Source organism: Nomascus leucogenys, chromosome 21 (assembly GCF_006542625.1).
Source record: "Nomascus leucogenys isolate Asia chromosome 21, Asia_NLE_v1, whole genome shotgun sequence".
NCBI classification, from domain to species: domain Eukaryota; kingdom Metazoa; phylum Chordata; class Mammalia; order Primates; family Hylobatidae; genus Nomascus; species Nomascus leucogenys.
In genome coordinates, this window is record NC_044401.1 from 53117613 (window position 1) to 53144118 (window position 26506).

Consider the following 26506-nt stretch of genomic DNA (forward strand, 5'->3'; position numbering starts at 1 on the left):
GAGTGCAGTGGCACAATCTCAGCTCACTGCAACCTCCGCCTCCTGGGTTCAAGCCATTCTCTTGCCTCAGCCTCCTGAGTACCTGGGACTACAGGTGTAGGCCACCACGCCCGGCTAACTTTTGTATTTTTAGTAGGGACGGAGTTTCACCATGATGGCCAGGGTGATCTCGAACTCCTCACCTCAAGTGATCAACCCGCCTTAGCCTCCCAAAGTGCTGGGATTACAGGTGTGAGCCACCACGCCCAGCCTGCTTCTTTGTTTTCTAAGCTGTCCCACCTTCTAGAACATGACACAGTCTCCAGTGAGAAGGGACATGCAATAAAAATCAGCATAGCCTAGGGCCTCGAGAGGGCTTTGAGGTCCAAGGTTTGCCCTCAGTGATGGGACACTTTGTGTTTTGTATACCAAGAGCACTGTCTCCAGCTATCTGGAGAGTCTGAGGCTCTGGGAGTGAGAAAGGGTTTCTAAAGCACTGGCTGCTTCTTTGACATCTCTCCCCACCCCCCAGGCAACAGAGCCAAGACACACACACCCCAACTTTTTCTGTCCTGTTCTATTACTGTTTGCTGTTGCTTTGGAGCCTCATAAATAGGGCATTGAAAGCACTTCCTGCAGCTGAAAGAAGCCCTGAGTAGCTCGTCTCATTCCCAGCGTGCAGCTCAGCAAGGGGTCCGTCCTTCTCTGTCACTGTCTCTTTTGCCTGTTGTAATTCTGTCTGCCTCTCTGGGACTCTGCCTGTCTCACTCTTTCTGTCTGTGCCTCTCCTCACTCTTGTTCTTTCTGCCTGAATCACAGCCCTCAGTTTTTCTGTCCTCATGCATTTGTCTTTGTGGCTCTTTCCGTCTTTCTGCCCTTGACACCATCCCCTCTCTCAGTGCTTTCCCTCTGTTTCCAGATCGCTTCATGACTTAGGCAGGGAAACAGAGGCCAGGGCCTCTTTCCTGGCTTCCCTCTGCATCTTACTGAGTATGCAGGTCGGAAGAGCCTCGGGTCATGCCTCCGCGGGTGGCCTAGAGCCAAAGGAAGGCGGAGCCCATCGGGGCGGGATTGGCCCTTAGGGCCACCTCATAAAGCCTGGGGCGAGGGGCAAGACGGCCTTGGGAAGGAGCCCTGTTGGGGCTGTTCGGTCCGACAGACCTCACAGCCTCAGTAGGGGATCTGCAGTGTCATGCCTGGGAGCCCTCGGCCCGCGCCGAGCTGGGTGCTGTTGCTGCGGCTGCTGGCGTTGCTGCGGCCCCCGGGGCTGGGTGAGGCATGCAGCTGCGCCCCGGCGCACCCTCAGCAGCACATCTGCCACTCGACACTTGGTGAGTCCGAGGTCCGCGAGGGCCACAGCAGGGGGTGGTTGTGGGGGATTAGTATCTGGCCAGCAATACACCAGGAGTCCAGAGGAAAAGGGAGGAGCTCAAATTCTTACCGGTTGCCTCTTGCTGAGGCTGATGGGTCAAGAAGGACCAGGCGCCATAGCAACCTTGCAAGCGCAGAACCTGACTGATTCATAAGGAAATGAAGATTGCATCAGGGACTTCCATAGCGACCTCCCTCACTCTGGCCATACTGCAATTATGGAGTGTCACTACACAAGGTGTCACCTGAGCTATCTGATGATTATTCTGAACTACTAGACTAGGGACAGAAAGGGGAGGGGAGAGGGCTTGCATTATAACTACCCGTGTCTGTCCAGGCCTATAACTGAGGTTGCCACCAAACCCCTACGGCAACACACACGTTCTGTCCTTTCTCTTCCCTCTGCCTGGAACACCCTCCCTCACACCCTTAAATTCCTGGCAGACTCCTACTCATCCTTCAAGGGCTAACTTAGGTCTCTCCCCTTCTCTGCAGGCTCCCGGGCTCCTTGGTGCCGCCTCAGCATTTCTAACCGTCTTAGCGCTCCTACTATGCTGTGCTATTGTTCTTTACAAGTGTGCACTCCACTAGATCAAGAGCTCTGCAGGATGGGGACCCTGTCTTAATCACATCTATGGGCCTAGTGCCTAGTGCAAGGCCAGGCACAGAGGAAGAACGTCATCAACAGTTTTTGGTTATTAACGCTCAAATGGCAAGAGATGCAATACCTCAGTGCAGGGTCAGAACATTTATGAATTCAATAAACATTTACTAATATCAACTGTAGGCGGGATGAGAGGCCTTGACCACAGCAATAGATAAACTTCACACCAACTGCCCTGAAGGGGCGGCTCCTCCCTTCTCTACTCTGACTCCTACTCTGTGTCCCACTGCACAAACGGCTAATGGTGAACTAGAGTTCTCCAGACTAACTGGTTCAAAAGGCAGAAAGAGCTTAGCAGTTATAGGACCTAATAAGCCTGAGGGGTTTGGAACTTCCAGTGACTGCAGGGGAGGTGTTTCCAGGTCCCCCTTCTCACACATCACATTGCTCACAACACAGCCACATCAAAACCAAGAACCGCCCTCCCTACAGACTTCTTCAGGGACCCTGGATCATCCAGACCTCAGGTGTATAGCCCCCACCAGCTGCTAAAGGTTCCCTCTTTTCTCTTCTTATGCAGTGATTCGGGCCAAAATCTCCAGTGAGAAGGTAGTTCCTGCCAGTGCAGACCCTGCTGACACTGAAAAAATGCTCCGGTATGAAATCAAACAGATAAAGGTACATGGGGGCAGGCTGGGATGTGTAGCCCCTAAGGCTGATGGAGGAAGTGGGGTCTGTGTTCTGGGAGGGCTGGTAGCTTTCAGGTGACCTGGCTCAGTGATCCTTGGGTCTAGATGCTGAAGTGGAACTGGATGAGATTTGGAGGCAGAGCCCATAGAATCCCAGGGATATTGCAGGGGAGGGCCTCAGCGTCCATCTGGTCCCACAGCTGCTGGTGTATGGTGCCACTACAGGTACCTACTGGAATAAACCAAGGTTTAGGTGTTTATTTTTTTATTTTTTTTTATTTTTAAGAGAGAAAATAACCCAGTAGGGACATCTGAGGACACAAAATCCTGAACTAGACTTTTGCTTAAATTTTTAGGCTGAGAAGTGAGAGGTTTTTGCCTGTTAATATATACAGTACACTCACTGACCCAATATTGCCTTTTTTTGTAATTGCCTGTCAGATGTTCAAAGGGTTTGAGAAAGTCAAGGATGTTCGGTATATCTATACGCCTTTTGACTCTTCCCTCTGTGGTGTGAAACTAGAAGCCAACAGCCAGAAGCAGTATCTCTTGACTGGTAAGTTAAAAGACCAGCAAGGCCTTAATAGATTCTGCCCTAGGGGAGGTAGTGAGAAAGGAGCCAGGGTCTTCCTTGGGCAGTAGGCTGAGCCAGGTGGCATTTTCTTGGGCATAAAATAGAGCTGTGTTAGTGACAGACAACCTCTGGGTTAGGAGGAGCCCTGTAACCTCCCTTTCAATGTAAGAGTTCTTATTACAGTGATCCTGGCCACTGTTTCACTATTTTAAAGACAGGTTGCTCACCCAGTATAGGGCAGCTGCTTCCATTTTTCAAATAGTTTAAATTAGTATAAGATTTTTGGCAACTTGAGTCAAAATCCCCTCTGTAAAACTGCTCCTTGCAGGTCAACTCTGCCTTTTGCACAGGACCTAACAAGAGCTTGAGTCTAACATAGTTCTGTCTCTGTGAACTTGGGCCCAGGCAGGATTCTTCCATACTGAATTGGTTGGGATAGAACAGTTAAAGAATCACACAAGAATATGACTCCATAAATGAATGCAACATTAAATTATTTTGGAGTTCAGGGAACTGAACTATTTGGTAGTTGTGAACTATCAGGGAAGCTTCATTGTGTAAGTGGGATCTAAACTGGCCTGAAAACATAAAACAAGATTTAGAAAGAAAGCAAGGGAAAGAAAAAGCACAGCAGTGGGGGAGGGAACAGGTGAAGGGATTCCACTATCTATCCACATATTCAGCAATGAATGACCACTTAGTCACTGCCATGCCTTGGCCAGGAGAGTGGAGATTCAATAACAAGGCACAGTCCTCAAAAGAGTTCACTGTCCAGACATGGCTCTCGATGAGCCATAGGCACTGGAGGCTACAATGATAAGGGCTTCCCAGCTCTGAGGATGTGGAATTGTACAGAACTGAGGAGCTCCTGGATGGAAGAGGCAGAGGCAGGACACACCACCGAGCCCTGCAGTTCCCAGGTCTGGCAGACCAGGCCCTTTGAAACTCTATTATCCCACCTCCTTCCTAAGCACCTGCCCTCTGTGTGTCTAGCCCGCTGCTAGGCATGGAGGTACAGCAGGGGAAATGAGGAAACATGTTCTCTGCCTTCAGGGAGGTCAAGTCTAACTGAGGGTGGGGAGAAATGACAAAAAATAGTCTAAGAAAAGTTATCAATGGCGCCCAGTTCCTACAGGAGAAGGCACAAGCTCCTTTGCCTGGTGTTGAAAGCTCTTTGTGACCAGAACACTGCTGCCCTCTCTAGCTTTGTCAGTATCAGTTCCCAGCCCCTCACTTTCCCAAGAGCTGAACTCAGTTACCTGTGGTTGCAGAAGGTATGCTGCCAGGCTGTGTCCCCCTGCCTCTGCACAGGATAGTGGCAATGACAGGAAGCCCTTCCCCCAACCTGTCTGGTAGGTGGACTCCCACTCATCCCTTCAAGGCCCAATGCAAGCACAGTCTCCTCTGAGACATCTTCCCTGCCCCACATCCCTTCCATAGATGGAAATAATTTTATGTTCCTTTTTTCTTCTACTGCACTTTGTATAGAACCACACAATAGTGTAATTTCCCCCTACTTATCTATCTACCCTAGTCATTTCTAAGCTCCTTGGGAGCAGAGATCCTGTCATTTTTCTATCTGTATTCCTGGTACTAGATCACAGTAGTCACTGAGTGAGTAAATGATTAAGCGACTGAGGTTCTAAAAGAGGTATGGGCTAGGTGGTCAGAGATGGCTTTGAGGTGGCACTGAAAGGTCAGAGATGGCTTTGAAAGGTGAAAAGGAGCTTCATAGGTAAAAAGGGGGAAATTTTTTATGGGGAAGGTAAAAGACTCACCAACCTAGAGCAGGAGACTGGCCTGTGCAGATGCTGGGAAGGACTGGAAAGGGGAAGGGATCTATTATTTATTGAATATCTTCTGTGGGACCACAACTGTGCTGGGAACTTTACAGACAATCTCTCATTTAATCTGACAACTTTATAATTTTCATCTTCCAGCTGAGAGGTTATACAACTTCCTTAAGATCATTCAGCTAGTAAATGACAGAAAAGGGGGGTCCCACACAGACTTTGACTTTAAAGACCACATTCTTCTCTCTGTACCATGCTAAACGAAAAGGCCTGCACCAGATCCCACAACTCTGCCTCATACAAATATAATCTGCTTATCTTTTTGCTAGAAAGATTATAGTAGTTTTATATTTTGGTCCCTTCATTGAGCCCCATGACACCACTGCCACCAAAAAGTCATTGGGGAGGCTGCAATTCTGGGCTCTTCAAGGACCTGGGCCCCTGGAGCTCCAGGAGAAGAATCCTGATGCTTGACTCTTTTCCATCTCCCCTTGAAGGTCAGGTCCTCAGTGATGGAAAAGTATTCATCCATCTGTGCAACTACATCGAGCCCTGGGAGGACCTGTCCTTGGTGCAGAGGGAAAGTCTGAATCATCACTACCATCTGAACTGTGGCTGCCAAGTAAGGGAATGCCCATTTCCAAAGTCTTTAGGGATGGGGGAAGGGTTCTGAGCCTTCATTCATGCATGAATTTATTCACTTACTAGACTATACTTGAGATCTGCCATGGATCAGGCACTGTATGAAGTTGGAGAAAGCAATACAGTCTACAGGCCCTGATCTCAAAGTACTTACACTTTGGCTGGGAACGTGGCCATCACAGGAGGCAGACCGAGATAACTGTAATACAGCCACCCTTTAAAGAGTCTATTCTTTGCCAGCCACTGTAATAGTAAATTTACTGTAAATGTTTAATTTAGTCTCCAAAACATATTTATGAAGAATTAAGATTTCCATTTTAAGGTGAAGAAATGAAAGCTCTGGCAAGTGAAGTGACTTGCTCAAGGTCAGTGGTAGAGTAAGGACCCTCAGAGCTGTCTGACTCCAGAGATGCCACTAAGTGGCAATATTGAATATGGGGAACCTTGGGGAAGGAGAATCCAGGGGAAGACTGGGGACTAGGAAAGGCTTGATAAGATAGGGGGCATTTGAGATGGGCTGGAAAGGTATGTAGGAATCTGAAAGGCAGCAATGGAAAAAGAAGGACACCCTACTCACTTTAATGTTGTGTGGTCATAACTCTAGATCACCACCTGCTACACAGTACCCTGTACCATCTTGGCCCCTAACGAGTGCCTCTGGACAGACTGGCTGTTGGAACGAAAGCTCTATGGTTACCAGGCTCAGCATTATGTCTGTATGAAGCATGTTGATGGCACCTGCAGCTGGTACCGGGGCCACCTGCCTCTCAGGAAGGAGTTTGTTGACATCGTCCAGCCCTAGTAGGGACCAGTGACCATCACATCCGTTCAAGAGTCCTGAAGACCAAGCCGGTTCTCCTCCCCTGCAGAGCTTTGGCCATTACCACCTGACCTCTTGCTGCCAGCTAATAAGAAGTGCCAAGTGGACAGTCTGGCCACCGTCAAGGCAGGGAAGGGGCCATGACTTTTCCGCCCTGCTCTCAGCCTGTTGCCCCTGCCTCCCAAACCCCATTAGTCTAGCCTTGTAGCTGTTAACTGCAAGTGTTTCTTCTGGCTTAGTCTGTTTTCTAAAGCCAGGACTATTCCCTTTCCTCCCCAGGAAAATGTGTTTTCCTTTGTCTTAATCGATCTGGTAGGGGAGAAATGGTGAATGTCATACATATGAGATGGTATACCCTTGTGATGTACAATACCAGAAGGTAGTTTGACAGCATCATAAACAGGCTGACTGGTGGGAATGAAAACAACAACATACTGTGGCTGTGTATCCTCTACTTCCCCTATCTCATCCTAATCCTCTGATACACTTTCATCTGTTTGGGGGAGTCATTTGGGGGACACAGAATCACTCAATGTGAGAGCTAGAATGGCCTAACCTGCCTCCCAATGCTGTTATCCCCTCTATACCATTTCTGGCAGAGGGTCCCACCTGGTTAGCATACCTCTTTGAATAAGAATGCACTGTCTCAGAATAGGTACTACCTCTCCAAGTTAACTATCCTTAATGCCCTCAACTGATGTCCATAAGGCTTCTCTTCTGTCTCTTTTAAATTACTAACATCTTCATTCCTATTTCAGAACGTTTAAAAAGCCACAAAGCCTTTTTCTTATAGAGTTGAAATCCCCCTTTGCTGGCTTTTTACACCACAGAGAGGTGGTCCTCTTTTGAGGACAAATTTCAGGATAGAGCACCGGAGAGAAATAACACAAAGGCCCTTGAGGGGAAAGGACGGTAAGTAGGGAATATACCTGGCAATTAAGGCAGTTTTTTTCCAGCGGCTAGCCCTGCCAGATGCTACAACAGGAAAAAGCCAGCTTTGATCCCCAAAGAGCCCCCTGTACCCTTCAGCTGAGTACTCTCACCATTGTGTCCTGGGCTCCCTGAGATTCCCCAACCAAAGGACCCTCAGAGCTCCTCAGCCTCTGCAAGGCTTCCTGGCTTGCCCTGAAAGGAAAAGTCCTGATATTGGCCTCTAGGTTAAGGACAAGAGCTTAAAGTTTCAGAGCTTCTCCCTGGGGAAGCTCTGGCAAAGATGACAGAGATGGTTCTTTTCAAGGCCCAAGGTTGTTTTTTGATATGTGGTCTGCTGGTGAGGAGGGCCATGCACAATGTGTCAGAAGAAGGCTCTTGATTTGCAGAAATGGTGTAAATGGAGACCCCTTTTGGCCAAGGAAGTGGGGAGGCGGGGACAAACATAATCTCTGTTCCACTTGGAATGCTTCGCAGGGAGTCTCCATGGGTGGGTTAAGCAAGATCACCAATTGATCACACCAGCCTGGGGCAGAGGGTGTGGGGACAGGGAAGAAGAAGGGAGTTTGAGCTCCAGGTCCCTGCACAGGAAAAACATTGGCAATAGCCTTCTTACCAACCAACTGTCCCATCTCTCTGCTCCTTCTGACTTACTAGGATGGCCTCAGAGAAGTCAGTGTTAACCCAGCCTTATCACAGTTGTGGAAGCATCAGGTGAATGGGAGAGTCAGGGGATTAATAATAGTAGGAGCAATGCCTTACATCTAGTAGAGTGCTTCACACTTTCCCAGAAGCTATTACTTAATCAATCTCACTTAAATTGTGTCTGTACCATATGAGAATATCCTGTGCAGGGATAAATATGCCCACTTGACCGTCTTACTGGAAACTGCACACAGTGAGGAAATGTAGCTTGTTCAATGACAAGTGGCAGAGCCAGGGCTGGGACTCAAAAGCAGTGAGATCTGATTGTTGGTCCAGAAGTTTGTTATTCTCTCAGCTTGATTAAACTGCCCTTACTCCTGTTCTTCCCTGTTCTATCTCCAGAATTTGAAAAGAGGCTGTCAGCTAAAATCTAGTTATCCCAGTCACATAAGTTCTATAGTTCAACCCCAGTGGAGTCTTTGGGGTTGAGATGCTGAGGCCCTTTTCAGAGCCCCACAATAACCAGGTGGCTAAGTGCAAAATGAAAATAGCAGAAAGACTAATGTCCCCACTGAGCCACTTACCATCTCTTTGTGGTTGGGGTAGTATGTCTGTTCAATGAGAGGGAACTTTTCTCCTCCCAGTGTCTTGTAGATGGCGACCAGCTGGGCAAACTGCAAAAGAAAAGCAAATGTTACAGCTTATCTTAGATAACTTCTGAAACAGACAAAACATCAACTCATCAAATATTTATTGAGCATTTGCTCTGTGAAGGACTTTATGCTAAGCATTGTGAGGATATAAAAGAAGTGTACAATTCCTATTCCCAAGGACATGATATGCATTAGTTGGGGAAGGGAAAGAGAGTGAGCTAAAATTCAATTACCTTTCTCAATTGTAATGATGTTTCAAATCAAATTGATGAACTAGTATTTTATCATATTCATTTTACATATGGGGCCCAAAGAGGTTACAAAACTTGCCTATAGTCACAGAACTGCAAGGTGAAGCTGGGATTAAAAATTGGGTCTCTGACTTTCCACACCTGCATCTCTGAGTGATGGCAAGGCATGAAGCTGGATAGGTGACATGGGCCAAGTCTTGGAAGTTCAAACGTCCCGCAAAGGAATGATGGATTTTTCCAGTAAGCAGTATGGAATCACCAAGAATTTGAGCAGGAGGCATCATAAAATGAAGCTGTTCTTCAGGAAGATTAGAATGGTCATGGTATGTGGGATAGATAGGCCCAGTCTTTCTGGGACTTACTACCCAACCGGGGACTGAACTTACTGGACCCTTTGCCTACGTATGAGAAACTGGAATAGCTCCCTGGGGAAGGGGCAAAGTACACATACTTAATAGTGTCAGGGTTGAAAGGCTTTCTTAGTGCACAGCTGGGCTCCCCCACCCCGCTCCATTTTATAAATGAAGAAGCTGAGGCCCAGAGAGGTCACGTGCCCAAAGTCACACAGTAGTTGAGCCAGGTTCACAGCAAGGCCCCTTCATTTCCAATCCATAACTCTCCTTATTCCTGCAAGTAGCTGCCTTTCAGGCTCTGTAGAAACTATGCCCTTTCCACAGGAAACACAGGACTTTCCTGCTCAATCCAGTCACATACACACCTACACTCCCATCCCCAGTGCATCAGCAGCAGAGGAAACACATCTCTCTAGGGCTACTGGATTAGTTCACACTTGAAGCCACTGATATCTGGAATGGCTAGAAGGGAAAGCTGCTAGATGAAATCTATTTATCAGAGAAAGGAAGGCTACAATATTTTTCAAAAGCTCAGGTCCTGTTCTCTACAAGTGATAATGGCACATAAGCCAGGGAGGGGAGAGGAGGTTGGGGCAGTAAAAGCTCGGAACTGGGTTGTTAGAAAACTGGAATCTTCTGATTCTTGTTCTGTTAACTTCCTAGGTATCCTTGGGCAAATGAGTTTTCCTCTCTGGATCTCATTTTCTTCATATATAAAATGAGACAGTTAAATCTGATCAGTTCCTCAAACTTTGTACCATAAAAAATATCTCTTTATTATATTTCCTCCCAAACTCTGCTATCAAACTGCAGTTTAAGTGATCATCTGTTGTGGTCCTTTTGTAGGTAATATGATTTTGTTATTTTTGAAATGCTGGAAAACACTGGAATTCCTGGGTCCCTGCCTTTAGTGACAAACAATTGTGACTCTAGAGCTCTAGGGCCTTCTCCAGGACTGAAAGGATGATTCATGGACCCTCCAGCCCCTAAGATATCACTGTCAGAAGGGACTTTATAGAGTCTCTAGACCAGCCCTCTCATTTGACAAATTGAGATTGAGGCTGGAGAGCAAAGGAAAGTGCAGGCTCCCGGATCACATCCTGGAGTCAGGGCTGCACTGCAAGAGCACTCAGGTCTCTTCTCCTTGCTGGGTGCATTCACCATTGTACCCTGCTGTCCTCACCAACTTTGGTCCTTCAGTTTGCTTTAACTGTCATGAACCAACCCTCAGACCTTTCCTGCCTTCTCTGATTCTCCGCACCTGCTCATCTGACCTTTACGTCCTGCCTGCCCATCTGGGCCTGGCTGGACTTCTGCTCTGACTCCGGACACCTGCCTGTGCTCTCAAGGCTCTCCAGCATCCCTAGGGAGTTAATGCCAGCTCTGCCAAACGACCTCTGTCCTGCTGCAGCCCACGCTCTGGCATGGCACCAAGACATGTGGGGCCCTACCTTTCCAGCATGTGGGGGAGTTACACAGACACCACACGGATGCCAGGACAGCCTGTGGCAGACTCCCAAAGCCCTGGGACAGCCAACACAATAATGGCAGCCAGTTCCCAGGCTCTCGTTGGGTCTCAGGGAGCTCACCCCACCCTCCTCTCCAGCAGTCCCTGTCTGCTCAAGGTAGTGAGCTTGGCATCTAACCCATCGCTCCCTGGAAACTTAAATCACAGCCACACAGTCACCAATTAAACAAATGTAACATCCGATAAGGGCTGTTTCCTCTACACATAGACAAAAGAATGAATTTGGGAGCTGGGGGTGCTGTTGGCAATTAATAGGAAGATATGTCCATTATAACCACTCATCCAATGAATCAAGAAAGATTTCTTGGAAAAAAATGGGATTCCAGATCCATTTGAGTAATGTGTCCCTATGCCTTATCGCTCCTGGAAATTAAATGATTTAATTTAACTCTGGTGCACTTGTCTCCAAAAACCCAGAAAGACTAACGGAATTTCAGATAGACTGGCAGCAATAAAGGGTGGTGCCATTCTTGCTTTGTCTGGAATGCTGCTTTCATTGACAGGTCCACTTCTGCTCCCCAAATCCCAGTGGCTTGCCCTGACCAACTTCAGAGACAGCAATGTGCTCAGAGTTGTGCAAGGCAGAGCCTTTTCCAACCCAGTCAAAGTCTCTCCTCACACCAACAGCAGTCATAGTAAAGATATTGAGAAACACAACCCAAAGTCATCAACTGAGAGGGACCCTCCCCCTACAGTCACCAAATTTGTCCACTCCCATGAACTAGCAGAGAACAATATGTAAAACGTCATTCATGTGGCAGCTGCTTAGTGAAACTGAAGGAAGAACTTGGGGTCTGGCCAGGGAGCCCTACTGTTCTCATGCAGGGCCCAAGGCAATGTGCTCAGATTGTGAATGGGTGAGAGTGTGACCCCTCACCAGATCCCAGATCCCGGGAGGAGCAAAGCCCTAGCCACAGGCTCTCCCCATTCTTCCTGCCCTGGCCTCTGGCACAGTTTAGGAAAAGAAAACAGGGAACAAATTTCTTTTTTTTTTTTTTTTTTTTTTTTTGAGACAGTCTTGCTCTGTCGCCCAGGCTGGAGTGCAGTGGTGCGATCTTGGCTCATTGCAAGCTCCGCCTCCCAGGTTCACGCCATTCTCCTACCTCAGCCTCCTGGGTTGCTGGGACTACAGGCGCCCGCCACCACGCCTGGCTACTTTTTTTGTATTTTTAGTAGAGACGGGTTTCTCTGTGTTAGTTGATCTCCTGACCTCATGATCTGCCTGCCTTGGCCTCCCAAAGTGCTGGGATTACAGGCGTGAGCCACCATGTCCGGCCACACATTTCTTTAAGAGAACCCATATACTTGCAGCCTGTAACAACCAGGCTGTCAAAGTGGTGGCAGGTGCTACTATTATTCCCAGTTTGTAGATGAAGAAACTGGGGCACAGGTACGGTCAGAGGGTTGATAAGTAGTGAAATCACCCAGAAAAAGCTGCTAATAGCAGGATCACCCTGTGTGGCTAGGAGAGAGTCAAATTTTGACAAGTACCAGGGGTGCACGTGGGTTAGGACATGTGTGCAGCAGGAAGGACACGTGTGCAGTAGGAAGGACACGTGTGTAGTAGGAAGGACATGTGACTGGGGAGAAAGGAGAGGTCCACAAAAAAGACACTTGGTAAAGGTCTCACACATGCTCTTCTGTGATTGGCAACATACTAAAATCACACTGTTAGCGTGTTTCTGCAGAATCTAGGATTCCAGATGCCTCAGGCCACGCAAAAGGCTGAACAAGTGGAGCTTGGGAACCCAACCCCCTCCTTAACCATGGCGGCTCCCAGCCCTCCTGACTACTTGTCCATTGATCTTTTTCTTACACTCCAAGCTCTCCCTGGCTTCAAAAGGAAAAAGCTGTTAGTTCCCTGGTGAAAAAAAAGATCAAGAGCAGAAGTGACAGATCTGTTTGGTTAACACACACACACACACACACACACACACACACACACACACACACACCCCTCTTCAGCTCTCTGAGTGGTGTAAAGGCGTGGAAACTTCACAATTAGCCACAAGTGCCAGGAACCTTGGCAATCCAGGGTATGTGACAGCTGAAATTTCATTTTTACAAAACGAGAAGGGCTTACTGCATCTTGAGGTTCAGAAGTCCCTCCTAGGGGCCTGGAAGATGCAGGGTCTGGATCCTAGCCTTTTACCTGGGGGAAGGGGGCCTCACTTTCCACCCATGGCTTGTCACAGAAGTTATAAATGGATTCCAGTGAGTTGATGCAGGGGAGGCCTGCATACTGCAAGCCAATGAGGCTGTGATTAGGGATAGGTGTTACCTTCTGAGAGGGCCAGCCTGGAGTAGCAGAGCCAGCAGAGGAGCTGGGTCCCCTCAGTGGTCGGAGGGGAAGCCAGAGTGCCCCCAAAGCCATCATAAGTCACTCTCCCTCCTAGCCCCACTTTTTCTATCTGGCTAAAAGTTTCCACTGCCCTCCTAGATTTCCAAATTGGCCAAGGAAGAGAAAACCAGAACAGTTTCTTCCTTATATAGGAGACTCAATCTATGGGAGAGGCAGTGTGATGTAGAGAAATCCTGGCACTATAATTTTGGCAAGTTACTTAATCCTTTTTGGGTTTTGTTTCTCTGTAAAAAGTGATAATAATGATAATAATATCTTCCTTGTAAGGTGAGGATTAAATGAAATCAACATAGAAAAATCTCAGAAACTGGCATCCTATAGTAAGTAGTTTTCTACACCTTACTTTCCTTCTTTAATTTTCATATCTCTATCATGAAAGGTTAAGGTCAGAATTAGGGTTAGACTTTGATGATCTCCAAGACACTTCTAGCTCATAAGTATCTGATTCACATGCATGTGGATAAATTTCATTTTCAGGTTGCTGAATCACTTGGTAGGACTCTGTCACTACCTGAATTGGACTATCCCCTTGGTTGTCACTGGGCTCAGGCCTTTCCAAAAGTTTAATCATTCTAGGAGGCAAGAAACAGACATTTTTATCATTGCAGCCTATGGCCAAGGGCAGACCCTACAGACCTATAAGGGCTTCTTCATGGTATCTTTGTGCGACTTTGTTGTGAGGCCAAAGGTCCACTCTGCAGCAAAGGTGCCGAGCCTGTGACAGGTGATGCTGTGCTATTCCGATGGCCGGCCCTCCCCCATGTCCCAGGGGAAGCTCCTCTCACATCCTCTTAGCTGGGGCCAACTGCATCTTGAGGACCCTCTTAGGGGCCTGAGAAATGTAGGGACCCTCCTGGGGCTGGGGCCTACTGCATCTTGAGTCCCCCCTAGGGACCTGGGAGATGTAGGGCCTGAATCCTACCCTTTTACTTAGGGGAAAGGGGCCTCACTCACCACCCATGGCTTGTCACAGAAGTTGTATATGGATTCCAGTGAGTTGATGCTGGGGAGGCCTGCATACTGCATGCCAATTATCAGGTGGCGGAAGTCCTCATTCTCTGCCATGCCAAATGCATGCTGCCGGATGAGCACGAAGTCTGGCCGGAAGGACCTGGCGAGAAGGTAGAGGCAGGTTTGCCATTAACCAGCACTTTAGGCCATATATCATTTTGGTTCCCATTTCCAAAACCCAAGATAAAGAAGAGGGCTTAGGAACTACCTAGTCCAAGCCCCTCATTTTACTGTTGTTATTTTAGAGACAGGTCTTACTCTGTTGCCCAGGCTGAAGTGCAGTGGCACAACCATAGCTCACTGTAACCTCAAACTCCTGGGTTCAAGTGATCCTCCTGCCTTAGCCTGCTAAGTAACTAGTACTACAGGCACACACCACCATGCCCAGCTAATTCTTTATGTTTTGGAGAGACAGGGTCTTACTATGTTGCCCAGGCTGTTCTCAAACTGGGCTCAAGTGATCCTCTCGCCTCAGCCTCTCAAGTAGCTAGGACTACAGGCACATGCCACAACCCCTGACTAATTTTTTTATTTTTTGGAGAGATAAGGTCTCACTATGTTGCTCAGGCTGATCTCAAACTCCTGGGCTCAAGTGATTCTCCTACGTCAGTCACCCAAAGTGCTGGGAGTACACGCATGAGCAACGGTTGTAATTTTATTATTATTATTCCTTTCTGGACTGGGAAATGGGATATTATGGTACTTTCCTTTTTTGTTTGTTTGGTTTTTGTATTTTTTTTTTTTTTTTTTTTTTTTGAGACAAGTCTTGCTCTGTCGCCCAGGCTAGAGTGCAGTGGCGCGATCTCAGCTCATTGCAACCTCCGCCTCCCAGGTTCAAGTGATTCTTGTGCCTTAGCCTCCCAAGTAGCTGGAATTACAGGCACACACCAATACGCTCAGAAAATGTTTTGTAGTTTTAGTAGAGATGGGGTTTTGCCATGTTTGCCATGTTGGACAAGCTGGTCTTGAACTCCTGGCCTCAAGTGATCTGCCCGCCTTTGGCCTCCCAAAGTGCTGGGATTACAGGTGCGAGCCACCACACCTGGCCAATATTATGGTACTTTCCAAAGGAGATTTGAGGAACAGAATTCTGACATTTCCTCTCTCCTCTGGGCTAAGCACTGTCTTTTTCTAAGGTACAAATACCCTTAGGAGGGAAGAAACACTTTTAGACTCTCACACCTTAAGTGAAAAATATTTTTCCTTGACTTCATGAGGCAGTGTAAGAGCCTGAAGCTCCTTGTGGCTTTCGAGTTGGAGCTCAAAGCAGGTCCTGGAAAACTGAAGACCACAGACAGTACTTGGCTCCCTTCACCACAGTGCCACAGAGGTCCATGACCTTGGTGTTCTTTTCTGACTCCTTAAAGCTGCTCCTTAAAATAGGCAATGCCCTCATCAGGCCCCCCAGGAGAGCAAGGGGCCAGGCTGGTTGAGGACAGATGCCAGACCTCCCAATGTTATTCTTCCAAAGTGGAGGCTAGGGAGGGGTACAAATATTTTTCGCAGAACTGAGGTTGAGCAATGGCTACAGGAAGCCCTGAGAGTACAGAATGTTCCCATGCATGGGAAAGCTCCTGCGTTTCCCCTCTAGGCAGCAAAGCTTCTAGCTACGGCTATTCCAGAGGACCACGGCCCCTGTTTTTATGTCTGAGCTTCAGGGAAACCCCACCTTCCCAGAGTCAGTTCTGTGGCAGCATCTACTCCCAAGGCGCTAAGCCTCAGCAGATTCATATGATATACAATGACCTACTTGGTTCTCTGCCCAGGCAGCCATCCACCTACCACCTCCAGCCCCAGCCCCACCCAGGCTGAGATTAGTCTTTTAAAGTGAGGGTTGAAGGAGCCTTCCTTGGCCACTCGAGGACTTAGGCTTTTACACCGTTGGTGGGAATGTAAACTAGTACAACTTCTACATAAAACAATATAAAGATTTCTCAAAGAACTAAAAGTAGAACTACCATATGACCCAGCAATACCATTACTGGGTATCTACTCAAAGGAAAATAAATCATATTAAAAGACACCCGCACTCATATGTTTATTGCAGCACTATTCAGAATAGCAAAGTCATGGAATCAACCTAAGTGTCCATCAGTGGATGACTGGATGAAGAAAATATATATAGTATACACCATGGAATACAACGCAGTCATTAAAAAAAAAATCATGTCTTTTGCAGCAACAAAGATGGAGCTGGAGGCCATTATCCTAAGTGAAATAACTCAGAAACAGAAAATCAAATACTGCATTTCTCACTTATAAGTGGAAGCCAAATAATGGGTACACACAGACATAAAGATGGAAACAATAGACACTGGGGACTCCAAAAGAGGGGAGGATGAGAGGGGGATGAGGGCTAAAAATTACCTATTGGATATGATGCTCACTATTTGGGTGATGGAACACTAGAACCCCAAACTTCACCATTACATAATATACATAATTCGTGTAACAAATCTGCACATGAATCCCCTCAATCTATTAAACAAACAAACAAACAGAAACATGGCATCTGTTAGAGCTGCTCTGACCTTCTTGTGTCCCAGTTCTGGGAAGTTGGCACCAGCTGTATGCCTGAGATACAACTCCAATCCCACACCCCAGTTATAGGAATTGAGCTGTACACTGTGGCCAGCCCCTGAGTTCCTACCCTGGTACCCAGAAGGGCCTGCCTTTATTCTTGCCCTGCTACTGGGCCTCTCTGTCACCACCTGCTTGTGTTCATGCATCCCCATTACCTTCTCTACCTACAGCTGGAGGAGCCCATCCATTTTCTCTTGTAGGAGCTACCTGAGCTCACTCCCCACCTGGATGGACATCTCTGTTTCTGTCTTCCTTGATCTTCAGAATGGACAAGCTCATATTTCCTGTTGTTAGGTTCCAGACACCTCCAGTCTGGCCTTTCCTGTCACCAACCTAGTTCCTGTTGGACACTGGAAGCCTGTCAGGTTACTGTAGATTGAGGTGGGGAAGAGAGTGAGGTGAAGACTCTTCTTGGAACAAGACTGATGTCTGAAAACCTGAAGCCATACTGAGCTCCTGGGAAGAATAACACTTGTTGAAACCATTTCCTGCCGCCCCCTCTCCCCGCTCCGCCACTTTCCAATCTGGAATTCTCATTACCTCCCTCACAAAATTCTGTGAGTATGACAACATCACATGTATGAGGCATCCAGCATACCACCTGGCATGTAAGTGCTCAATAATTGCTAATTTTCTTCCACCCACCATGTCTCTTCCAGCCATAGGTTTTTCTATCAGACTTAGGAGTTCCCAGGAATGAGGAATATAGAAAGAATACAGGATGGAGAGTCAAGTGATCTCACATAGAAGACAGGGCTCTGCCACAACTTACTAGGGGAATCTAAGCAAATCAATGTAAAATGGAAGGCTGAACTACATCAGACATTTTCAAGTCTGTTTGTTTGTTTTAAAGCAATGGAACTCTGTTTTCTAAGGGAAATGTATGCAGGATAAAAGCACAGAGCTGCACTGGCTGAAGGGGTTGGGGGAAATAATCCTATAAGGAATCCAGTTATCTCTAAGTGAGCTCTGAGTCCATGAAGCTTAAGGCTGCTTTCTCTACCACTGGACTAAGCTCAGCGAGAAGCTGGCTTTCTCTGCCTGTTCTACTATTTCTGCACAACACACATCATTAAGTTCTGTATACCATACACGGCACTGCTACCTCACTCCAACACCTGACTTAGAAACCACCTCTTTTGAGCCAGAGGTAGTAACTCTGGAGACAGTCACAATGATCCTGAGGACAGAAAGACCCTTACCGGACAACCTTTGTGCCATTCCGGAGAACCTGCATATCCACAGCATAGGTGCCATCTGCATGAGCCACCAGGTTGAGTTCTGAAAATTCTGCCTGGAAAATAATAATAGGGGAATAAGTTCACAATCCTGACTTCACCAAGTCCTCTACATAGCAGCAGCAACATCCCTACCACCGAACATTTACATACAGTTTTCGAAACATGTTCACATACTAAGTTAGTCTAATTCTCATAGCAACACTGTGATGAAGGTGGGACAGAGATAATTATCCCCATGTACCAAAGGAGGAAATTGAGGCTCAGAGCAGCTAAGTAACTCTTCAGGACAAATAAAACTTATCATTGGCAGAGAAAGGAGCAAAACTCAGGTCCTCTAACTCCCAGCCCAGCATCCTTTGTGCTGCCTCTCTACAGAGTGAGAATGTGGACTGAGACAAATGTCTTTTTATCAGTTTCAACATAAAAGCACTAGGTCTAAATTTAGGCAACTAGGTTTTAGTTCTGCTTTCCCCCTACCTAGCTGCATAAAACATTAAGCAAGTTACTTGTCCTCTCTGGGTTTCCGTTTTCCTGATCTATAAAATGGGAATAATTTTTATCAATCTTGCCTACGCAACAAGTTGTTTGAAGACAGTCAGTAAATCATAACACACTGTATAATGAATGATGAGAAACTTCTTTTATCACATAGGAAATACATGCATTGTTGAAACTGAACATCCTCCTCTTCCCCAAATGGACCCAATCACTATTTATTATGAAGCAAAGGATGCAGGAAAAAAAAATTGGACTTGCAGTGCTTCACTGTATTAAAACAAGGAAGTGTTCTTTTCTAAGTTTCCTCTAAAGTATAGCCTCAGGCCCAAAGGAGCCATCACTCGGGGCAGTATACCTGAATGGCAGACATGTGCCTACCGAGAAATATCTTGCCACCAACAATACGGAGGTAACACGCAACATTCTGGGAAGACATTCGTCTAAGGTTTTCCTCAGTCTGGGAACCTTACACTGCAAGAGGGTCCTAAGAACCAAACTGCTTGCTCATCTACAGACACTAGAGCCATAAAAAGGAATCAGAGAAATGAAAAGATGCAGACTCCAGGACCATGCCTCACAGAGAGAAAGGTCAGGAGAGAAAGGAGATGCAGAGTCCAGAACCCAATGATGGACACAGTATTCCATTCAGCAGAACGAGATGGTTCACTCTGGCATGCCAAGAAGAAACTGTGATTATGTGGATGCAGCTCTGGGCTTCAGGCTGATTACCTGTTCCACCTTGATATCATAATCTCCAAGGACTTTTTTGCCCCGAAAGCACTTGGCCCTGGAGAAAAGAATAAACCCACACAAATTAGTTTTGTGCAAGTATTTAAAGTCAGACATTTACTATTACAAAGAAGAGGACCACAGCAGACAGATCTCCAGAATGAGGGTCAAGAGACCTGGATTCTGATCCACATTCTGCTATGAGATCACCACAAGACAAACCATTTCCTCTCTTTTAACCTCAATTTACCCATCTATAAAATAATCCAAAACATCCTTTCATTATCAGGTTTTGTTATAATCATCTCTGGTCTTTTGGCTATGAAACGCATCTAGAAATAGGAATTTCCCCATTTTATTCTTAGTAAAGGCTAGATCAGCTTTATACATCTCTGTAGTTTCCTTATTTTCCTTGATCCTTCATTTTACTATGGTTTTCTATTTGGTATCCACCCTTGGATTTTTAGTTTTTAAAGAAACTGTTATTATCACTTGACTTCTTCATACCCATACAAAGAGGACCCAAGGCAACTAGTAACTTAATAATATAACCAACAAAATAAGGATTAAAGAACAATCAATGAATGAGAGGAAATTAATTAGACCAAAATAGAAGGTAGCGGGAAAAGACTGAGGGAAGCCATTGCATTTGAACACAAAACTTAGCCCACATTTCTGAGCAGTCAAGAAAATGGGTCAAGGTGAGTTACACAGTACATAGTATCTTCCCAGTTTGTCACAGATCTAGAGAAACCTCATATTAATGCATTAATTAATCCCCTGTAATAAGTAATTAATCCCTTATAAGCAGATATTTTTACGCTTATATTTATATTAATTCCTACTTTGCTTCTAACCTGCCTTCCCCACATTAGATTTCCTTATCTGTCCTTTTAGGCTGGTTCTCCATTTGTCAAAAGGGCCTTTCCATACTCCACCTGTTAGGTAAGTTGAGCTTGCTTTTCCAGTGCTTGAAATTTCCAACTGTAATATTTCATTGGAGATTTTTTGGGAGTTTGTCCCCAAAATGAAGGAATAAACCAATATTTATTGGGCATCATGTTCTAGGAATTACATGCAAGCTGTTTTCAAGAACATCTCATTTAGTCCTAACAACATATAAGATACAGAGAAAGAGCTTCATTTCAGAGACAAGGAAACCAAGATTCAGAATTGATCAGAATTGATCTTGAATACAGAATAATGCTGTATTCAAGGCCCTATAGCAAGTTAGTGGCAGAGCCAGTATTCACAGCCAAGTCTGTGGCACTCTGAGCCCACTGCCCTTCACATTGCAGGCACTGTCTCCCCCTGGTGATCTATTCTCTCCATCTCTGCTCACACCACTACAAAAACGGACTTGCCCTGTGTGTGCCGCATTGCATTTGTTCCCATTTTCCTTCTTCCACTCACAAGGGACTTAACGATGTGAGCATTAGTCCCACTACAAATACTTCCTACTCTGGTTCCTGTCAACTACCCGGGACGAGGCCAGGCTGTTTCCTTTTCTCTATGGGTTCTGGAACACCCCGTTCTAGGAAGTTGTCATTTGTCCTATCCAAGTCCCTGGCCACCCTCAAATTGCTCCTCTGAGGCACTCAGCCATCCTGGAGCTGGACCACTTAAGTCCACCCCCCACCTCTGCCCCAATTTCTTATTAAGCTTCACACCAGCTTGTTTCCAGGACCCTGATCAACATTCACAGCTCAGCGAGCCCCTCAGGCAGGGGCGCTGTAGTATATTCCCTTTCTTTGGCTACTATTCCATTTTATTTACAGGTTTAACTAATAGAGTCTAGTATGGCACTATCACTTCTCTGCAGACCTTGGACTCCGCAGGTTTTTGTCCATGACTATAAAAAGGAGGAACTGGAGTGAATGACCCATGAGATCCCTTTCTTTCATTGGTGAGGTATGTCTACTTTGTTATCAGCAATGCTTTTCTGATGCTTCCTCCTATTTTCCTGTCTCAAAATAGCTCTCCTTCTGTGAGGTAAATCTCAGAGACATTAACAATAACCTCGCATTTCGTATGATGCCTTGCATTTGCAAAGCATGTTCCTTGCCCTAGTTGTTCCTCACAACTCTGTGAAGGAGCCAGGAGAGATAATGTGGTCCATTTGGCTGATGGGGAAACTGAAGCCCAGGACAATTAAATAACATGCCCAAATCAGAAAGAAAAGTTCATGGGAGTTAAGGCTAGAACTAAGAGTTTACATCGAGGTGCTTACATGCTGCCAAGTTTCTTAATTCACTCATTTATTTTGTGGGTTTTGAACACTGATATTGAAGTATATTTATAGATTCTGGCTGGGTTTATCTGCCACTTCCTGCGCCTGCCCATTGACCAAGTTGGCTAATGAACTGTTTTCATGCCTTCCCTCCACCCCCACCTCTCTAGCTATCCTAATGCCTTTTCCTTAAGGTAATTTGTCCTGTTGGAAATCTTAGTGTGTGTTTCCTGGCCCAGGGTCACTGACCTCTCTTGGCTGAGCCACAACCTTATAGAAAAGGAGCCAAGATGGCCGGCAGATGGGGCACAGAGCCCTCTTCTGGAGAGCGAGCATATTCTTGCAGCTCCAGGCTCTTGGACATTTTGATTCTAGGTATTTTCATGAAAAATTGTGTAACTTGCTAGCAAATGATAGAAGTATTTCCTGATACTAAGAGAACACTAATACAGGGCAGTGTGCTAGAATCCAGAGGATGGGCTCTGGAATCACAATCTGGGGTGTGAATTCTAGCTGTACCCTTTCCTGGTTGTGTGACCTTAGGGAGGCTTAAATTTTGTAAAAATAGTATATCATGTGGTTAAACCAATCAATCTATCTTTAAAATTATATAACAAGATAAAACAAAAAGTAAAATATTCTTTTTTCCCATTCCTCTCTTATCACATATACTTCCCATTATCAATTATAAGCATATACTTCCAGTGGAGGGGAAAAAATGTGTGGATATACCCACATACATATATGCTTCAAACACATACATATGGCATGCTACATAAATGTTTTAAACTTTTGTTTTTTGCACTTAAAAATATATCTTAGTGATATGCTTTCAGCACATATTGATGGGCCTCTTCCTTTTTAATAGTTTCATGAAATTCCATTTGAAGGACATATAGTATTTATTGGTAAGCATTTATTGGTATTGGCATTACATGTTGGTGAGCACATTAGATTTCTAGTTTCTTGTTTTTGCTATTACAAACAGTGCTACAATGGCTTACATTTAAAAATATATCCATAGGATAAATAATTTGTGACAGAAGTGCTGGTACAAGGAACAGACACAGTTATGGTTTTTACTGATATTCCCAAACTGTCCCCCACCCAAGAAAAAGGTAACACTCTTACCAGCATTTGAAAGTTTGGGAAAACTACTCTACTTCCCTTAGTTTTCCCACACAGTCCCTTGCATAAGATAGGAACAGATAAGATGCCCAGTACGGACTTTTTTTTTTTTTTTTTTTTTGAGACAGGATCTTGCTCTGCTGAGCAGGCTACAGTGCAGTGGTGCAATCATAGCTCACTGTAGCCTCGACCGCCTGAGCTCCAGTGATCTTCCTGCCTCAGCCTCCAGAGTAGCTGGAACTACAGGCACATGCCACCATGCCAGGCTAATTTTTAAATTTTTTTTTGTACAGACAAGGTTTCACTATGTTGCCCAGGCTGTTCTTGAACTCCTGGGCTCAAGCAATCCTCCTGCCTTGGACTCTGAAAGTGCTGGGATGATAGGAGTGAGCCACCATGCCCCACCAATATGAATTTTCTGATTGGCAGTCTTGTCACATAAATCTAAATTCATCCCCTTGTGCTCAATCCTAAACAGAACCCAAGATGTACATCCTTGAAACACAGACTAAAAATATCTGTAGTGCCTGTGTTGTCAATTTCCCCCTATTGTAACATTTTTCTTAACAAGCCTAGCAGCTGAGGATCTATGTAAGTTTAATGGCTTGCAGCTTCCTTGATGGACCAGGTAATGAACCATCTCCCCTTATTGCTAAAAAGAGCAAGAGCTTCTAGATTTAACTCTTGTTACTCAAGGAAGTGAATACCTTCATCAATTCCCATACACTGAACAACTAGGGCTTGTGAGGCTGAGGAATATGATTTCAGAGACTTCTCTCCTAACGCCCCCACGAAACTTGGCCCAACCCAGGCAAGCCTAGCTTAAATACGCCCTCTTTTATGCATGGGATAATGGAGAAAGAGTTCTAGAAATAGGAGCCAGGGAAGCTGAGTTCAGGCCTACTTCTACCACTTTCCAGCTGTGTGACTTTGGGCAAATAATGCCTCTCTGAGTCTTAGCTGTGTCATTTATAAAATAGGGCTAATAGTGATCTTAATAGTGAACACTTGTGATGTACTAGGCACTATTCTAAGTGTTTTATGTATTTTACCTCATTTAATAATGTTTGGCTCACAGGTGGTTGTGAAGATTTAATGAAATCAGATGACATGAAGTTTTGGAAATGCTGAAATTTATGCAAATATGAAGCACTGTTAGCAAAATGCAGCAAACATTTATGCTGTTTTAATATGACTACAGCCAACACGGCTTCTTCCTTTTCTGAACTTTCATCACATTTATTGTCTGCTCATGCTATTTGGCTCATAGCATCATCATCTGATACTACCTTTCAAAGTCAGTTGTCTAATAATCAGACACTGCTCCCCCATCTACGCCTCAGACCACTAGATTATGTAACAATGCTTCAGAGCGGGGATGATCCATATGTGAGTCTTGGATTTTTCAGAAAATTTTTGTTTTTAAATACTGATTATGTCTTATTGTTTGATTATATGCTCTAGGTCATTATATGCTCTAGGCCTGTACAAATATAATAATTATATCCATAAATTTCCAAATCCTTCACAGAGCTGTGACTTAGTGGCCTCACAATCAGGACTTGCTTATTGACTGGGATGTTAGGAGTGGTGGTTTGGGCTGGACCACTGGAGAAAACCAGAAGAGAGCACCCTCAAGACAGAGCCTATTTCTGCAGGCCCTGCCATCTTCTTCTCACATGTGTCAATCCTAAGGGTCAAATTCTTTCCTTCCTCTCCTTCTCCACATGAAAATCTGTTTTCAATCTCTGTCTATATTGGAGCTAATGGACCTGAAACAGCCTAGAGTATAAATCCTCCCAAGATGACTGGAATTTGCATAAGGATCAAATCTCAGGCTAGAAGATGACAGCACTAAAGATGGATTCACATACTCCAGAAGGCATTTAGGGAGGAAAAGACTTTCCCAGAGCTCTGGAAATAGTCCAGCACCTAGTAAATATCTAGCACTGGTCTAGACATTTACCTTTAACAAGGTGCTAGTTTCTGGCTCTTACTGACTCTGACTCAGGCCTTGTTCTTTCAACCAAACATCTGAAGGCTTCAAGAAGTTAGAAAATAAACTAGAAATAGTAGGAGATTGCTATTTCCCCACCTAAACTGTTAGGGTAAAAATCATGCCTGCCTGTCCTGGTGCAAGTTTGTGAGCGCCTGCCGCCACCCACTGGCAAGATGAGTACTGCAGCTAATTGCAGTCACAGCTCACCACTCACTGCACTGGCTGAACAGTCCACAGACTACTGGCACAGGGGTATCCCTCCAGCTGCTTATTTGCTGCTCTGAAAAACCATACCCGAATATTAACTGTCTCTTCTAACAAGTATGCATCCACTTCCCTCCCTCAAAGAAGCTAGATAGCTGGCTTTTGCAACCTGTAGAAAGAAACGCCGTGGTTTGTCAGTAAATTCAGCAAAAATTTACTGAGCACCCAGTGGTAGGTGCTGGAACTATAAAAATTGGCAAACATTAGTGGTCACAAAGTACAGAAAGCACAGTCTACAAAAGGACACCAATATCTATATGGGGGTCACTGCTAAGTTCCTGCTCAACTCTTCAGATTTACATCTAGCACTCACATTTCTACCTTTTAATCTTTTCCTTTAAAAAAAAATTTAAGCACACAACTAAAACAATAATAAAAGTTTCATATAGTCCAGGAGGATGTACAGTGGAAAGAAAGTTTCCTCTACCTCATATGTCAGTGGAGAGACAGAAACAAAAATAAAAGATTATAATTAAGGGTATCAACTGTAGCAGACATACAAGCACAGCATTATGGGAACCCAAAGGAGGGAGCCACTCTCCCTGCCTGGAGAAGTCTAGGAATGCTCTAAAGAGACTGAACTGAGTCTTAAAGAATGAGTAGGAATTAGCCACATAGGAAGGAGGATGCAGAATTGAAATGTAAGGGCAAAGGCACAGAAGCTTGGGTGAGGCTCTGGGCACTACAGGGGCCCAGCACACTGCTGGCTGAACAGTGAAGACCGGAGGTTCCCAAGGCAGGGAAGAGGCAGAGCAAAGGGCTTTAAATGTCAGGTGGAGTCTCTGGGACTTGAGGGCTAGTCTCCAAACGATTTTTTATAAGTTTTCACTGCAGAAATATCTGCAATCATCATCAACATTTTACCAATCTTTTTCATCTATTACCCTCACTGTTTTTGTTGTTGAGACTATGGTTTGAGTATTTTAAAGTAAGTCCCAAATATCATGTCATTTATCCTGTCAATTTTTAAGCATTCTGTTAATGATTCTTATTTTTATGATTTTTATGATGGCATAAAAAAATAAGAATGCCAATTTAAGATGGCATTCTTATTTTTATGATTTTTATGATGGCAAAAGAGACATAACAACATTTTCCATTTTAACCACTTTTACGTATACACCTCAGCGGTATTCACAATGTCGTGCAACCACCACCACTATCTATTTTTCAAAACTTTTTCATCATCCCAAACAAAAACTCTGTAGTCAATAAGCAATAAGTGCCCATTCCCCTCTCCCCTCAGTCCCAGGTAACCTCTAATCTACTTCGTCTGTATTAATTTGCCGATATTCTAGGATAATGACTTTTTAAATATAAGTGCCATGCCATTGTCTCACCAAACAAAATTAATTTTATTAACATATTTACTGAGTCTGTATTCAAGTTTTCCCAACCGTCTCAGAAAATACTGAAAGATTTTAAGCAGAGAGATCATATAGTCAAAATATGCCTAAGATCTGAGAGACTGCTTTCTCTGGAATGTGGAGAAGACTAAAGGGAATGAACCAGTGCTTAAGATCATTTCAGAAGCCAGTATAGTAACTAGACTTCAGAATTTTCTATTTTACTGGCACTTGGCAAACCAATACCTATTGCGCAGCACTCACCTGACAATTCAATTAATCA

At 45.1% G+C, this 26506-nt stretch overlaps 2 protein-coding genes across 2 annotated transcripts in view; one reads left to right on the plus strand and one right to left on the minus strand.

Annotated features, from left to right (window-relative positions):
- Positions 1-26506, minus strand: part of SYN2 (synapsin II) — a 185362-nt gene that overhangs the window by 31983 nt on the left and 126873 nt on the right. The window contains exons 2-5 of the mRNA XM_003264986.4: positions 19257-19314; positions 17991-18082; positions 14149-14305; positions 8632-8721 (exon numbers count right to left, since the gene is read on the minus strand). Of these exons, the coding sequence (XP_003265034.2) occupies positions 8632-8721; positions 14149-14305; positions 17991-18082; positions 19257-19314 (397 nt within the window). The remainder of the gene's footprint in view (positions 1-8631; positions 8722-14148; positions 14306-17990; positions 18083-19256; positions 19315-26506) is intronic.
- TIMP4 (TIMP metallopeptidase inhibitor 4) lies at positions 559-8432 on the plus strand. The gene is made up of 5 exons (XM_003264987.3): positions 559-1310; positions 2535-2632; positions 3085-3199; positions 5508-5632; positions 6257-8432. Exons 1-5 carry the CDS (start codon positions 1172-1174, stop codon positions 6452-6454), a joined length of 675 nt encoding a protein of 224 aa, XP_003265035.1. The 5' UTR covers positions 559-1171; the 3' UTR covers positions 6455-8432.

Bases quoted from the DNA above. Each gene is read 5' to 3' on its own strand.
- TIMP4 (XM_003264987.3), top strand. From the start codon at position 1,172: ATGCCTGGGAGCCCTCGGCCCGCGCCGAGCTGGGTGCTGTTGCTGCGG. The intron at 2,633-3,084 runs GTACATGGGGGC...ATTGCCTGTCAG, and splicing joins ATGAAATCAAACAGATAAAG to ATGTTCAAAGGGTTTGAGAA. The intron at 5,633-6,256 runs GTAAGGGAATGC...TCATAACTCTAG, and splicing joins ATCTGAACTGTGGCTGCCAA to ATCACCACCTGCTACACAGT.